At 39.5% G+C, this 16975-nt stretch overlaps 1 protein-coding gene across 6 annotated transcripts; it reads right to left on the reverse strand.

Moving 5' to 3' along the window:
- Positions 1–497: 497 nt before the first annotated feature.
- VCPKMT (valosin containing protein lysine methyltransferase) lies at positions 498–16970 on the reverse strand. 6 transcript variants are annotated; one of them, XM_025870096.2, is made up of 7 exons: positions 16081–16941; positions 15873–15983; positions 15635–15707; positions 14702–14821; positions 13555–13659; positions 11331–11383; positions 6633–7058 (listed from the first exon to the last, which is right to left on the reverse strand). In XM_025870096.2, exons 1-6 carry the CDS (start codon positions 16344–16346, stop codon positions 11369–11371), a joined length of 690 nt encoding a protein of 229 aa, XP_025725881.1. In that variant the 5' UTR covers positions 16347–16941; the 3' UTR covers positions 6633–7058; positions 11331–11368. The 6 variants fall into 6 exon arrangements, with proteins under 6 accessions (XP_073751279.1, XP_073751281.1, XP_025725881.1 ...); XM_073895178.1 differs by lacking the exons at positions 6633–7058; positions 11331–11383 and adding an exon at positions 498–4245 and having other exon boundaries at positions 16081–16948; XM_073895179.1 differs by lacking the exon at positions 11331–11383 and having other exon boundaries at positions 16081–16946.
- Between the last annotated feature and the right edge of the window lie 5 nt (positions 16971–16975).

Consider the following 16975-nt stretch of genomic DNA (forward strand, 5'->3'; position numbering starts at 1 on the left):
AAAGTTCAAACACTCTACCAGTTAGGACCTGCTTCACTACAGGGAAGAGAAACACAATCCCCAAAGTTAACTTGGTAATATAACTGCAGAGTCCAGAGAGAGCAGCCGGCTTTAGGCATGATTGGTTCCAGAGGCTCAAAGTGAATACAAGTTTCTCTCTTTGCTTCTAGACTCTGCTTTCCTCTGGGTTGACTTTATTCTTGGGAACTCAGGGCTCATTTCATCATTAGCATTAGCTATCCTAGAAAAGAAGAAATGTGGGGCGCCTGGGTGGCTCAGTCGTTAGGCATCTGCCTTCGGCTCAGGTCATGATCTCTGGGTCCTGGGATCGAGCCCCACATCGGGCTCCCTGCTCCGCGGGGAGTCTGTTTCTCCCTCTCCCACTCCCCCTGCTTGTGTTCCCTCTCTCGCTGTCTCTGTCAAATAAATAAAATCTTTAAAAAAAAAGAAAAAAAGAAAAGAAAGAAAGAAAGAAAAGAAGAAGTGCCTCTAATCCAGGAGGGCACTGTGGGGTTAGCTTGGGTCACATGACACCCACCCCTAAACTGCAGCTGAGGACATGAAGCAGTTAGGCTAGGTTTACAGGGCGGGCAGAAGGGTCAGTGCAGTGGGTTCTGGGAAATTTGGTCTTTATCGGACAGTTGGGAGAAAGTCTGATGGAGGACAGAAGTTATTGCTACAATTGTCCACTATATGAAAAGATCATGAGGAAAGACAGGAGCAGTAAAATACACCTGTATATCCAGAAACATCCACTTTGGCAAGAGAGCAAGAGGCAAGCGACAGGAGTGTACTGGGAAGGATACTGAACGTCCAGCAGGCTCTGGGGACGTTTCTGAGCAGAACTCCAAGTTAGGAAAGTGCTCTGTCACCACTGTGTGCACAGATGTGTGTGGAGACTATGACGGAAGCATAAATTAGAGGTAATGAGGTCCGAACCTGAGGGGATGGCAGAAAAAACAGAAAGGGGGGGGACTGTGAGTCCCTCTGATGGGGGATTCTATGGCCTGCCGGTTTTATGCAGAAGCAGAAGGACTTAAAGATGGTGAGAGAATGATACCATTAGTAAAACTAGCCAGCAAGGCAGACAAGTCAAAATTGTAGAAATTTTGCTCGAAATGGACACACTGCTGCTTGAGCAAGCAGAGGAAGATATCAGGCAGGCAGCTAAGAGGCAAGGGCAGGGCTTCAGAGAGGGGTCAGAGCCAAAGGCCGAGAGAGGAAGAATCTACAATAAGCTTGTAGTGGGAGCCATGAGAACTGCACCACCTATGAAGGAGAGTGCGTAAAGGTGAGCTGTCAAAGGACAGAAATCTGGGGGATCGTGAGGCAGGCAAGAGAGAAGGAACAGGATGATGACTGACAAGGAGCATCCAGACTGTGGACAGAAGGAGAAAGTTGAATTTACTGGAGTCAGACCGGAGGGGAGTTCCATTCCCAGAGAGAAAATGAATTAGACCTCGCTGTTCAACATTAAGACTTCCAGGGTTGGTTCTGTCCTCTTAATTTTACATTCTCCTTGTTCCTTTTCACAAGCAAACTCACAATCAAACAAAGTCCAGTGAACAGCCAGGGAAGCTAAAGATTTCCAGCTTTCTGAGAACCAATATTTATTTCCACTCTAGGCTAGGCTGCATTAATGTGAGACCTGAGCTTCCTAGCTTTAGGAATAACATATTCCTTTTTGGGTCTTCTCTCATTTTTATAGAATATGGACTACATAGTAAAATAATTATCCAAGCACTGCTGTGCTGCAGACAACAAAACTGTTGACCGGCAAGCGGCATTACTATGTTGATTTGGGGACAGAGGTACAAAATCTGAACTTGGCCCATGAGAGGTGGGCTGGAGATCTTGGTGTCTGTAGTACACAAATAGGAGTTATATGACCATCAACATATTTAAATTAAGAATTGCTTGTCCCTGAAGCCATGGGAGAAGACATTTGCAAGATTTCTTTTATTAGTTCTCTTCTTTCCAATTATTCCTTGAATTCTGATATTTCCCAGCATCTTATCTTGGATGTCTTTTTCAATCTATACATCTTGAGTGACCTATAAGACCTCACCTTTCACTATCCACCCTCTCCTCTGCCCCCAAACCTATATATTTAGCTGCCTATTACATTATATCTCACCAGGGTTGCAGTATGCGGTTGTTCAGGCTGTGTACTTCAAAAAGGGCCATGAAAGGGAACACCATTCACATTATAGACTGTTTTGAAGTTAAAGAAAAAAATTTTAATTATAATTTGACTCCAAACTTGTATAATTTATATACATGACAATTTTCTGGTACATGGCAGTCAAGTCTCTAGTTCTGATAAATTAATATCACTTTTCCATAGAAAGTATTTTAAAGAAAAAGAATCCTATCTGATGCGCACAAGGGCGCTATGTGGGCTGTGGGGGCCCTGACTCTACCAGGATGCTCCGCGGGCACCTAAACCATTTCCTGTTCAGTCTAGGTCCACAGTGGCTCTCGAATCCATCCCTTCTTGTCCATTCTCACTACTACTGCCTGAGTTCAGACCCCCTCCCCGCTCCCCAACATTTCTTGGCTGGGCCATTGTTCATGCTTCTTTCTTGATCTCTTGGCCTTATATTTTGTCCCAGGACTATCAGAATGATCATTATAAAATGATTTGACTCAAGTGATTTCCCGGTTTCATATCCTCTGATTGCCTGCAGAATTCAACTTATACTCCTGAATATGGTATATAAGACTCTCCATGTCCTTCCCCTGCCCTCTGCCTACCAATCACTTGATACACCCTATGTTCCAACACCACCAAACCACCGTGGTTGATGCAGTTTGCAGGTGCTTGTCTGGAACACTGTCAGGCTGTCCACTGCATTCCAATTCATCCTTCAAAAGTCAACTCAATGGTCCCTTCACACAATCGTCCCTGATCAACCCAGGCAGGGTTAACCGTACCCTCCTTTGTACAGCCACTGTACCTAATTCATACCTTAATTATTGCACTTCTCCCAGAGTTGCAATTCTTTTTGCATGTCTATCACATTATGGATAAGTGAGCAGCTTAAGGATATAGATTGCGTTTTACTGATTTATTTGCCCCTACTACCTAAAAGAGTACAAATGTGTATACTGGACACTTAGGGATACCTGTTTCTGTTTGTTGACTTAATTGAAAGAGTGAATTAATGTGTCGAATGTTTCAGAGAAGTCACAGAGGGTGGATTTGATAATGGGAGAAGGGAAGAGAATTTAAATGTCTTGAGGATCCTTTACACTAGGTGTTACTCGAGACACGCTACATATGGGACCTCAGCTTCAGGTTAAATGTGGAAAAACTAACAAGCCGTATTTCATTTGCTGTCCCCTGTATAGTATTTTGGGGAGTCTCCAGTAACTTCTCTGCTAAATTCTGCTCTTGCCCTCTGCAGCACTGGGATCTTCGTGGTTTCAAGGGGGCTAGTTCTCTTTTGTTTTAGTATTACATTCCGCTGGGAAGCACCAAACCAGTAATGCCTAATATCTTATTCATGCCTTCCAATTTTTTTTTTTTTTTTTTTTTGGTAAGAGCAACCTCTTGAGTCTCCTCCCCATGACCTCTTCTTTCCTGTGATGAAGGTGGAGTCTAAAGAGGAGGTGAAAAAGTCAGGGCGGGACATAAAAGTAATTGATAGGTATGCTGCAAAACGGAATCCCTCCTTTTTGACAATTGAGGCTTTTGTTTGTTTTCCCCTGGACCACGTCATGTGTTGTTTACTTAGAATGACTTCTCTCACACTTCTCCAGTTTACAAGACTTGGCCAGTCTCAATTCTCAGAGTGAACTCAACAGCTGAGCTCCTGCTGAGAGATGCCTTCCTCCCTGCTCCCGTCTCCACATATTACCTAGCTTAGCCATCACCACAGTGCTCGCCAGGGCGCAGCATTCTTGTTTCATGGAAAGGGACATCTGCATTCAGAAAGGTCAAGTTGCCCAAAGACATACAGGTGGATTAGGTAGTAATCAAGTGAACGATCTTCTCCAGAGAAAAACAGAATGTTCAAGCTTGGGTGCATAACGGGAAGGTGACCAGACATAGAGCAGAGCTGGGGCTGTCTCCCGGGGCTAATGGTGAATTCTGTTCCTCCTGGCCACACTAAGCCACTCCTGTGCTCTCCTCTTCCTTAGGATCTCAGGTTAACAACCAGATACTTCAGACAGAGAGTAACAGACTGAATGTGGGTGTCATATATATGCCTGAGAGCACAGAGTTTTGGAACAACGAAACTAAAAAAAAAAAAAAAAAAAAAAAAAGGTATTTGTGACAAGATTTAGAAAGAAGATAGCTATTTTAAAAGCACATTTTTGGGGGCGCCTGGGTGGCTCAGTCAGTGAAGCATCCTACTTTTGATTTCAGCTCAGGTCATGATCTCGGGATCATGAGGTCAAGCCCCGAGTCGTGCTCTGCACTGGGCATGAAGCCTGCTTAAGATTCTCTTCCTCTCCCTTTGCCCCTCCCTACCCATCTCCTCTAATAAATAAATTAAATACAAGAAAAAAAAAAGCACATTTCTGTAACAGAAATCCAAAGACACTCTGGTTAAACATTTATTATTTGTGAGCCTGTAAGACTTATATTTCCCGTTTTTAAGTTTTGAGAAACCAGGCCTATGTGAATTACACACCACGAGATTTTTCTTTATACTCATTCTGAATGCAAGTGTAAAGCTTCTCATCTAAGTTTTGGATAAAATATGCTGTTTAAGTTTGGAGCACTCCAATATGCAGTTGTACTGTGCGTGCAGTACAAGCAGGGTTTGTTTTTTTTAAAGATTTATTTGAGAGAGAGCGAGCGAGTGCACATGTGCCCAAGCAGAGGGAGAGAATTTCAAGCAGCCTCCCCGCTAAATGCAGAGCCTCATGCCAGGGCTCAATCCCACGACCCTGAGATCATAACCTGAGCTGAAATCAAGAGTCAAGACACTTAACTGAAGGAACCACCCAGGCACCTCACAAGTGGGTTTTCAGGACACATTCCTAAAAGAACAAGGTCAGGTGTTGCATGTAGATACATGGATGTTTGTATTGTATACTCTTAACTCCAGCAATGATTTATCAGAGCAATGATGAGCCAACATGTGGACCTGGAGCTCACACTGCTAATGCCTGGGTTTCAGTAAACTAACAAACTGGAATAAACGTTGACTTTTAAAAAAATTGCCCACTAGTGTTTAAAAGCACTGATCCATCAAGGGTTTAATGACTGCCAGTACTACTTCATTAAAGCTAACAGAAATCTGCTAACTATTCAAACATTTAAGCCTATGAAATCTACATCTAGAATAGCTCTTTTCCTTCAGTTTGCTTTGCAGGGGAGAAATATCAGTTTTCAACCTCATGAATATTAAACAGTGTGAACTTATTCTTCACCAAGATAAGTTAGTGTATTACAGGTAAGGAATAAATGTTTCTAAAAATTAAAACCAGCCATTTAGTGTTCATGACAATCTTTTCCATCAATGGAAAATAAAAAAGGCTTTGAAAATTTAATAAATGCAGGTAAGCCCATGTGCCTCTTTACACCGGCTGATGAGGAAGCAGCTACAATTCAAGTTTCTCTTGTTCCTGTCTGTTGGCACAGACTCCCCCAGGTAGCCCAAGGGATGAGCGACACTAAGCTCCTGCAACCCATCACATATATTCGTTACGTGGTAAAAGATCGCTTCTTTAGGAGGTAACTTTACGTGGTAAAAGATCGCTTCTTTAGGAGGTAACTGCTACACAAGTATTTTATAGTCGCCTTGCTCTTTTAGAGTCAATACATTCAAACTTTGAACATAGTTATGTAGATACATCAAGTCCCACTTCGGAAAAATGACCTGCTGCTGTACTTTCATTACCTGCTACCTAACTGGTCTCAGTTTTACAGAGATAAAGAGCCACAGAAAAACTAGGTAAAGGTCCAGGGAGGTGGAATGTTAATCCTGGAGCTCCAGGCAGCAAGCCCAGGCTCCTGTATTTAGAAATGAGTCTCCTATTTCTATAGGCCTTTGACTGTCCACGGCACTTACTTTAAAACGATAAAAACAAGTGGGAAACAAATGTTTTTCTTTCACCCCATTTTCTTCGCCTTTCTAAAATTGCTTACTTGTTCAAGTAACGGGGTATGGAACAGCATTCGCAACCTCCTCCTACCCAGGGGCCATTCCTACAACGATGGGGGAGTGACGGGTACATGGGCCCTACACTCTCAAAAAGATGCGCAGATTTTGCACTGCAATACAGATAAAAATCGATTTACATTATACACATTTTCCTACCTAGCCCCTACATGTAAAGTAATTTTACCTCTAATATTAATCACAACATTTACTGAACACTTACTATGTGCCAGGTACCTAAAGGCATTACATGTATTAAACTGATTTAATCCCATGGCAAACTATTAGGTAGATAGTATTATGACCCTCACCTTACATATCAGAAAACAGGCACACAAAGCTTAAGTAACTTTCTCAAGGTCACACAGCTAGTAAATGGCAGAACTGGAATTCAAGCCCAGATAATCTGGTCTTTAGGCCTATGCCCTGACACATGGTTTTCAGAATGCACATGAGAAACATTATCATGGAGATAATCTTCTCTAACACATTTTTAAGTCTACTATTTGAAAATTATCTTTTTTTAAAGATTTTATTTATTTATTTGACAGAGAGAGACACAGAGAGAGAGGGAACACAATTATCTTGTTATTAACAGAGGGTTACATAAAATCCACCTCACAATTGATGGACTCACTAGATCTTCACAAAACTCCAACCAATACTTCAGAACCTAAGACAATATCTTAAATGACCTCAAGTATGCAACAGTTTTAACCTAATGGGTTCCAAATGGTTTGAGAATTCACTGCTTTCTTACTCAAAATTATGTAAAGTGAAAACTTTGCTCTTCCATCACTTGACTAATTTTCAGTAAAATTTTGTTGCCACAATTTTTTTCTGTATTAGCTTGAAGGTTCTCCATGGTACAACTGACTATTCTACTTTTACAATGTTTACAATCAATGAAGCAAAAGGTCTTCAAAATCCAGATGTTCCCTGAGGAAAAAGACAAAAAGTCAAACAGACGGCCTAAGCCTACAGGACTGTGGTATATATAGCCAAAGACAGAGCTTCAGCCTTTTGATGTAAAAGCTACTTATTACTCTAGTGAGGAAGGTACACTGGTTTGAAAAACTAATTAAAATTAATTAGAAGTTCCAAGTACCTCAAACATAAAATCATGCATTATATAAAAGGTACTTTCAAGGTCAATTTCATTTTCAGAACCTGACCAACTAATTCAGCCTCTTAAATCTCTCTCACAGAAGATGGTCTATGAATTAGACAATAGAGAAATGGTCTATAAATTATAATTTCTGTAGCTTTATCAATATTCAGAAATTCAAAAAGCATATCAGAATGCAATGTACAGAAAGATAAGTCAAATACAATTTTATAAGAAAAAAATTCAGCTTTACCTCCACTATTGTTATGGTCTGAATGTTTGTGTGTCCCACCCACAACCCGGCCCCAAAATCTTATGCTGAAACCTATTCCCCCCATGTGGTAGTGTTCGGAGGTGGGCATCTGAGAGATGAGTACGTCATGAGGGTGAAGCTCTCATAAATGAGGTAAGTGCCCTATAAAAGAGACCCCAGGGAGATCCTTCACTCTTCTGCCACTCGAGGTTACAATGAAAAGGCAGGGGCCTCTGAGGAAGTTGGGGCCTTGATCTCGCTTGCACTTTCCGGCCTCCAGAACCGTGAGAAGTAAGTTTCTGTTGTTTATAAGCCACCCAGTCTGTATTTTGTTCTAGCAGCCCAAATACGCTAAGACAACCCTGCTATACTCAAAAGCAACTCCCAGGAAGTAGTTTGATTCTTTAAAATCTGGTTTAGTTTACCTTTAAAATGCAAGTGTGATTCCATTTCAAAATAATCTTATTTTAACAACTTCCTTTTTATAAAATGTTTAAAGACAAAGTCAAGCAATGCCATCTACAGGGAACCTTTAGAACAACAGTCCTATTTCTATAACCCACACTTAAAAAAATTAATACAGTAGTTATAGTCTGAGTTAATATTGCATTTGGCATCATATTAACAAGGAAACTTTCAAGAAAAAGGTAGCTGTGTAAAAAACCCCGCTATCATTCTGGATTAATACTGCTTAAAATACCTAAAAATAACCTAACTTCACTCCCAAGTCCACGAAATGTGATTCACAGACCCTTGGTTATGAACTCTACTGATTGAGATTCCAAGTTCTGCAATCTCAAAGACCTTTAGTTATAACTGGTATACAGGAGAGACTCAAGTCATTGGAGACTAGCCTGTAACAATTTCATTGTTCTAGCTATTGGACTCCCCTTTCCTCTTGAGTAGCATCACTTTTGTCTTCTTGACCAGGTTCTCTAAATTTTCAGGTAAATAATCAATTTCTAAAGCTCAGTCCTGTTTGTTTTAAAACGTATTTCGTAGAGGATTCCACATCGGATTCAAAGCTCTTTCCCTCCCTATGCAGTATAGGCCCACTCTAATCATGGATGGCTTATTATTTCTCCTCCCTTTGCTCCCTTTCCCTTGGGAAATAGATGCTAGGTTTCCTTAACACAGCAGTTCTCAATTTAGGCTAAACACTCAAACCACCTGGAGCCTTTAACAAAAATCCCATGCCTCTTAATTGAACTGGGACCTAAACATAGCTTTTGTTTGCTTTTAATTTTCCAGGTGATTCCATGTGCAGCCTAGTTTGAGAAACAATGCCTTACAACAGGGGCTCCCTAATTGGCTATAACTGCCCATGGGTTTCATGGTGCACAGTGGCAAGGCCCCACTCACCTAGAGGCCCAGAGGTGCATTCCTGAGCTGTCTCCCCACCCGCCCCCAGCCCTGGCAGTCCCTGGAGATTGCAGGTGGCTGTATTCTGGTTGATCCTGTCCTTGGCAGCACACCTCACTCATCTACTGCACCTCCTTTTGAACTTCTCCATGTTGCTGCACAAGTCCTCTGGCCTCCAACTCCTGTGCCAACACTGGCTGGCAGGACCCATCTTTAACACCTCTGCCTGAGGTATCCCCACCTCTCCAATTTCATTCCCATGCTCTGAAATAAAAACACAGACATGCTGATCTGCTGGGTAAATCCAACCAGGTGGAGAAAATGCTGGGCACCCCTTCTTAGAAGCATCCTTAATCTTGAACTGTTCCCTCACGCCTCCCTCCTGTGGTGTCTGAGCACAGATGCACCCTGTTCTCTCCCTCATGAGAGAGGCCAAAAGACTAAATCCCATTCCCCAACACTGCACTCCTCAAAAAAGAGACCCCTCCCAGGCCTCCCTGGCTGTCTGCGGAATGGTGGTGGTTCGTGATAGGGCATGTTACTTGAACTGTCAGCCCTCAGTAAGCCCCGCAGTGCTCAATGGTCCTACCAGTGGTTCTCTGATCTTACAATGTGGAGACTTGGTACCTTTTAATCTCTGCTTTGGCCTTATTCCAGAACAGGAAAAAAAAAAAAAACCCATGATTTAATGTTACAAATTACTTAAATCTACAGTCAGTAACTTAGGTCAGTTCTCCAGAACAGATGGAGATGAATGTATGCAAGTGACGTATTAAGGAGGTGATAAATTAAGTAAGGGACTGGGAATAGAACAGGGAAGGGAAGGAAGCACACACAGGGGTGATTCTGGTAAAGCTGTAGAGGTTGACCTCAACCCAACTCCTCCAGAAAATTTTGGAGTATAAGGTGCACTTTATGTAAGGGAAAGGAGCTGGGCTTTTCTACAGGAATGCCAAGAGGCACTTTAGGCCGAAGACCCAGAGGTACTGACTATTAGAAGTAGAGTGAAAAGAGAGGGGTGAACAGGGATCTGAGAATGAGTGGATTACTATAGCTGGCCAGACTTTTATTATTTTTTTAAGTTGCATAATGTTATGGAATAGGCTAGAAAGTAGTCATCTGTGCCAAGACTTCACTAATAATAACTGGTGCTATCTGTAACTAAGAATCATATAGTTTACACTGTTTAGTAAACTGCTTAATGAAATGCTAACGGCAGTGTGAACAACGTATTCTGAGAAAGAACAGCAAGACAAACTTTAAAGACCAAAGGAAGCCTGAAGGAAAGAATGGTTCTTTTGATTTGGATCTTTAATTTCTCTAAATAGGGCTGCTTTTGCTTTTTCTGGAAAGCCCGATTTAGATGTTCATTTTCTTCAAAGCTATTTCTGAAACATTCACAAAATCACAGGATCTCTAAAACAATGTTTATTTTAATACATTAAATGTGCCACCTAGCACCAATGCCTACAAGTACCAGAATTCTATCCAGTTAATATTACTCTTCACAACTGGTGTAACTGAAGTCCTTGATAGATCAGTCTGTGGGCAGATGATTATCATAATAACATAAAACAGAGAATACACAGAACCAAAATCACTTGGTAAATGTATATAGAACCACATTTGTAGTTATTTAAAAACATTTCTCTGTTTCATGTAAACAACAATGGTGATTTTAGCCATATTCCTGGAAGATATATGCGAAGAAAAGTGCAAGAGCCAAGTAAGTGCACAAGCCTGAAACTGGACTTTTAATTCTTGCTCCATTCTCAAATGAAAAAGTTTGTAAAGATACCTTTTCCCCCTCCTGATTTCTTACTTTTATTCCTACCAACTCACTGAAGTATAATTTACTATCTAACTCACATAGACATGTACGGTGGAGGAAAAGAATAAAACTTTGGCTAATGGAAGTATACAAAACAGTATTTTCAGATTTTTTTTTTAAGTAAAAGAACATTTAAATATTAAAGCTATCATAATAATAGCAATGAAGTGGAAGATACATATGATAAAAACCACTGCATAATTAAATTATATTAAAATAAAAACCAACTTTTAGATTTATTGATCTTGAAGACAACTAAATTTTACTAGTTGCAACTTAAATAGATGTAATAGATGTCTCTCTTTAGAAACTGGATCAATTTATTTCTAGTTTCCTGACAAAAATGCCAAATCAACCATGCCACTTCACTATTTCCTGCAGACTTTAGGCAAACCTCAACACCTATTTTCATTTGAGGAGTGACTGATACACAATTTTCTTTTAAGCAGAACTTGATGCTGAGCTACAAGTAAACTAAGTTGGATTTCAGGCTCATTGGCAGGCAGGCAGTCAGTAATCATTTTTCAAATTGCAGGCAGCCCATGGTGGTTGTCAGTTATATATCAAATCTCTATGGACATGCTGGAAAAATCTATGAACACAATCTTCCCATGCTGTATTCACATGCTCCATTCACCATTCACATCTTTAGCTTACCCACGTTGTTAGAGGTTTGGGTAAGATGACTAAAGATTTCACGATGGAGATTTCTATAAGAAAAAAATGAAAACTTTAAAGATTGATTTCTTATAAAAAATTAAGTATTTACTGATACTTAATACTAAGTAATATGCCTAATAATGGCTAAATGCAATTCAAATGAACCACCATGCATAATTTCAAAAGATGACTTTTTTGCTGATACCTAAAACAAAGCAACCAAAGAAAAATGAGATACACTGGACATCATCAAAATTAAAAAGCTTTGTGCTTCCAAGACAAACTATCAAGGAAAAAAAAAAAAAGACAAACCACAGAATGGGAGAGAGTATTTGAAAGTCATTTATCTGGTAAGGATCTAGTATCCAGAATATATAAAGAACTGTTACAACTCAACAGTAAGAAGACAACTCAATTTAAAAACAGGAAAAGTATTTCTGTAAAGATAAACAAATGGCCAATAAATACATGAAAAGACAGTCCACATTAGTCACTCAGGAAATGAAAATAAAACCCACAATGAGATATCACTTCACACCTACTGAGATGGCTACAATAAAAAAGATGGACAATGACAAGCGTTGGTGAAGATATGAAGAAATGAGAACCCTCAGCTACTGCTGGTTGGAATGTAAAATGGTATAGCAGCTTTGGAATACAGTTTGGCAAATTCCCCAAAAAGTTAAACATGGAGGTCTCATATGACCTAGCAAATCTACTCTGGGTTTATACCCAAGAGATTTGAAAACATAAGTCACACAAAAATTCTTATATGAATATTCACAGCAGTATTCATTATTGCCTAAAAGTGAAAAACCACTGAAATGCCCAATGACTGATGAATGGATGGATAAGGTGTAGTATATCAAAGAAATATTAAAACCATTTTTTACTTCTAAAACTATAAAAACGAGTTAAGTATTGATGATGTATGTTACAACATGGATGAACCTTAAAAACACAATGCTGACTGTAAGAAGCCAGATACAGGAAGCCACATAGTGTGTGATCTCACTTCTATGATATGTTCAGAACAGGCAACTCCACAGAGAACAGACTGGTGGCTGCCAAGGGCTAGGGAAAGGCAGGAACAGGAAGTGACTGCTAATGGGTATGGGGTTTCTTTTTGGGGTGATAAAAAAATGTTTAGAATTAAAAAGTGATGGTTGTGCAACTCTGTGAATATATAAAAAACCACTGAATTTTACATTTTAAAAGGGTGAATCTTATCAATTTTGTACAAAGAAGTGATTCTTGGCCAAAAAAAAAGGGGGGGCTTTACATTTAGGAAACATAAAATCTTTATACCTCAAAAGAAATTCTACTTTTAAAACTACACAACAGCTTGAGCTAAAACCAGATTCCTTAAGGCATAAAACATTTTTAAAATTTATCTTTGTATCTCCAGCACTATGCCAAATGAAAGTTAGTAAATCTGAATTACTAATCCCACCACCTCTCTTTCCTTACAGTTCTAACACCCAGCCTTGATCCCCCAAATTATGTTATTTGCTTTTGACTAGAATTCACATAATCAGAAAACTTCATCATGAACAAATTCCATGAAAGCAAAGATAACAGAAACAAGTGGGACTTAATAAATTTAGTATCCTTAATTCATAAACTAGATCATGTCCCTGCCTTATACTAGTCACATATACAAAAGGTGATACAAAATGGATGAAATACAATTCTCCTCTACACACGCAAATTCTAGGCATACAGAGGCAACCCATGTAAAATGTAATTATTTAAACAGGTAAAGAAGCAATAAAAAAGGGGGTAATATACATAAATTCTATTTAACTGAGTGCATTTTTATTTACTGGGCCGATCTACCTTGTTATACTTTGGACTATTTAAAAAAATCTGAATGGTTGGAGAAAGTTCACGGGAGTCAGAACTGGCATTTTTAAATCTGAGAGATAACAGAAATGTACAAATAGCTAAGTTATTTGCCTGAGGTAATGCCCAATTATAAAGCTCTATTATTTACAGATGGAAAGGACCTTTATCAAAGAAGCCTGTTGTTGTTTTTTTTTGTTTAGAGTTAGAATCCAAGGCCAGGTAGATTAAGTGATCTAAACACTGAGAGTGCCTGAGTCCAGTGAGTCATCACTGTTTCCCCACATCAAATCAACATCTACACCACACATTAGCCCAGAGACAGTGACCAGCTAATAGATTTCCTCAGAGGATAAAGAGCTGGGAATGTATTTACCGATTTTTTCTTTCTGATGTATAAGATATGAATATCCTCACTTCGATATTCTTCATCATGTTTCTCCAAAGGAATTTTTTCAAAGTCAAAGTCTAGCTGGAGGAGCTATAAATTTAAAAGAGATATACTTCAAATTCAGTTATATGAGGTTTCCTGTGGTGACAGAAGTCAGAGTGACAGTTAACTTTGGAGAAGTACTGACTGGAAAAGGGCACATGCGTGCCTTCTGAGGTCCTGAAAATGTTCTATTTATGTAGGGCGGTGGTTGCTTGGGTGTATACATATGAAAAATTGAGCCGAGCACTTGATATGTGTGCATTTTACATGTGTTTTGACTCAATTTAAACTGTTTTAACGATACAGAATTTTCAATTATAGTCTCCAAAGTTTATTAACATTCTTTACTTTCAAGAAAAACATGAAAATAAAAAAGAATTTTAGCACCTATCTGAGGCAGAGTCATGTATTTGCATTCTTATTTAAGCGAAGTAGTCCCTTCAGTGGCTAAACTGCAGGACTGTGTAGATGTACCTCAAGAGGAGTCACTTATAATGTGATGGATTTTTGCCCATCAAAAGGGTCTGGAGGACCACTGGGGAAGATGGGTGAAAGATACATGGAGCTCTATGTACTACTTTTGCAACTTCCTGTGAGTCTTTAATTATTTAAAAATAAAAAGTCAAAAAAACCCAAAAAACAAAAACACCCCAGAAAGTAGATAGGATATCTTGGTTGAAGCTTTCATAAAAATGTAGAGAAAAGCACAGAAGTAAAAACATATCACATGTTTCTATGATGTACTTTCCAAAAGTAATATACGTCATTAATATGTTCCCAAAAGCCAGCATATTTAATAAACATGGAAAACTTTCCCAGAAAGACAAGGGTGTCACCGTTACTATTTTACGTTGTTCTGTAGATACTAGATCAACTTATTAGAAAAGAAAAAAAAAAAGGATCAGAAAAGATGAAAAAGGAGGTGGGGAGAAGCTTAGTAGAATGGTGGGCAATGAAGGATACTCTCCATGGATTCATACAAGCAGAATGTGTTCCCCACTCAAAATTACCATAATATACTTGAACACATAGTCACATAATGCCTCAGTGAAGTCACATAAAGCACTACAAAAACAGATCTCCTACTTACCTCAAAATATTTTTTCTCAATTTCTGGATTTTTTCCCATTGTTCGTTGTTCGTAACAACATATAATACAAGTCTCAAATCCACTAAGATCTTTTAGAGTTTTCAACAATGGCTCCAAAGACTGTTCAAAAAGGAGTATCACTTTTACTTTATGATTTTTAAAAATTTCTATTTTTACTATAAAAGGGTATAGGGGAAGTGGAGAGTAACTATAACTCCCCTCCAATTTATCCATCTTTGAACCAGTCAACAAAGTACATGGGGTTAAAGCTCTGTAACTAATGATTGGTAAACTCCTCTTCACTAATCAACCATTGTATTTATTTCAATTTCCAAAAGACTCAAATGCCTGCATTTTGGAGTTCCCATAGGAAAACAAATGAAACTGACCTCACTCTTAAAAAATTAATTTTATTTAATCTATTTTAACTTGGAATTTTACCCACAAAAGTGAGTCTGACCCTAACCTGAGCATAAGTTAGTTCAATGTTTATTTAAAAAAAATGTGATGTCCACAATATGAAACAAACTGATATTTTTAAAAATATCATTCTGAATCAATCTTGCCATAGAACAAGGAATTCTTTACAATGCAACTTAATTCTCAATATCATGGTTAACATGTTCCCAAGAAAGAGCTTAAAAAAAACCTTAGCTTTTCAAAACAGATCCAAATAGCAAAACCTTTAAAATATTGCAGAAGCCTCTAGCAAAATGCACATAACACTTTTGTCAACATGTTTCACAGGTCTTTTCTTTATCACGAACATATGTATATAGTCCCTGGTAACCTTTATGTTCTTTACTGTGTCATCAACTATAGGACAAATATCCTGCATTCAGAAATGTTAAAATATGTAGAAATGTGCACTTTGGAATCCACAAATTATGGTACAAATTCTAAAGACGGACATTTCACTCACTGAATACTTACCTCTTCATAGTATATGCAGTCAGCCATCAGTATGTAGTCTGGCGGAGAAGTAAAGTCTTCTATTTCTTCCCCCCTTAAAAATGTCAAGCAGATATTTAACTGTTGCTTTAACAATTTAAAATACTGTTTCATAAACAAGTTCTGGAAAGTTCCCTTCGTATTAACTATGCTTTTAGTGAAACGCAATTTAAAGCAAACTACAAATCGTTCTTAAAACAAGCTGAAAGGCCATACAAACCATTTCAGTACCTTGGCTTGAACAGAACCAGTGACAAGATGCTTGTTCATATTAATATTAATCTTCAGCAAGTCTTGCAATTCCTCAAGATCTGTGACCACAACATCAGCCCTATAAAATAACGTCGATCGAAGTGTAGGCACAAACGTGCTAAACCACTAATCCGGGTTTCCCGAACAAAGCGGCACCCCCTCCTGCCAGCTCTTACCCAAGGGTAGCAGCCATGAGCCCCACGGCCCCAGTGCCAGAGCCCAGCTCCAGCACAGATCGCCGGCTCAGAGCGTGGGCCCCATCGCCGGAAAACCCGGGCGTTTCCAAGTACTTAGAAAGGACAATAGCAGCGTCCCAAACAACGCAGCCCACGCCGCCGGAACCATTCTGCTGCAGTCGTAACACCGTGCCATCTCGCTTTTCCAAAACTCGAACGAAGTTCCGCAGTGGGTCCTCCACCGAGGACTCCAGGGTAGCCGCCATCGCTGCCCGGCAACAAGTTGCGGCGCACGCAGTGACGTCACACCCACACGCACCGCCCCAAGGCCGGCCTGAAGAGGGCCCGGCGCCCCCTAGTGGCGAAGTTGGCGCCAAAGCGCGTGCGCAGAGGCACAAAGCTGGGAAGGCAGGATTACCCGCGCATAGTCGAGCACCGGGCCTCCTCTAAATTACAAGCCTGGCTTAACAAGCAGGCAGCTTAAATCACTCTTCGAGACAAAGCTAATATTGTCACCTGCTCTTTACCTGGGGTGTTTTTACCTGGAGAATAATTCACTCGGTAGTTACTGGCCTTAAATCCAGGCAGTTTCCAAGATCTTACCAAGAAGGGTATAATCCTCCTTATCAAGAGTTTCTTAGCATGCTCCTAATTTTTCATCTGAATGCATAAAAATGGTCGCTGGAAGTTTGCTGATTGCGTTTTAACAGTTAAGACAAAGTTATCCTTCTAAAATTTACATCACTTAAATTCCTTGGGATTATGTAAGTTGCACAAAATATTGAAAATAATGTGGGTGTATGTATTTCCACAGAACTCAACAATCTCTCCCCTTGTTCCTTATAATGAAATGATGTAATATATGGTGATTAACATAACAATAAAAAAATTTAAA

Source organism: Callorhinus ursinus, unplaced genomic scaffold (assembly GCF_003265705.2).
Source record: "Callorhinus ursinus isolate GAN/ISIS: 27379988/994484 unplaced genomic scaffold, GSC_fseal_2.0 scaffold8, whole genome shotgun sequence".
Lineage (NCBI taxonomy): Eukaryota > Metazoa > Chordata > Mammalia > Carnivora > Otariidae > Callorhinus > Callorhinus ursinus.

Excerpts from the sequence above, each read along its gene's own strand:
- VCPKMT (XM_073895178.1), bottom strand. The coding sequence starts at position 16,346 with ATGGCGGCTACCCTGGAGTCCTCGGTGGAGGACCCACTGCGGAACTTC. Across the intron at positions 15,984-16,080 it reads CTCATGGCTGCTACCCTTGG|GGCTGATGTTGTGGTCACAG; the intron begins GTAAGAGCTGGC and ends GTTATTTTATAG. Across the intron at positions 15,708-15,872 it reads CAAGCCAAGGTACTGAAATG|GGGGGAAGAAATAGAAGACT; the intron begins GTTTGTATGGCC and ends GACATTTTTAAG.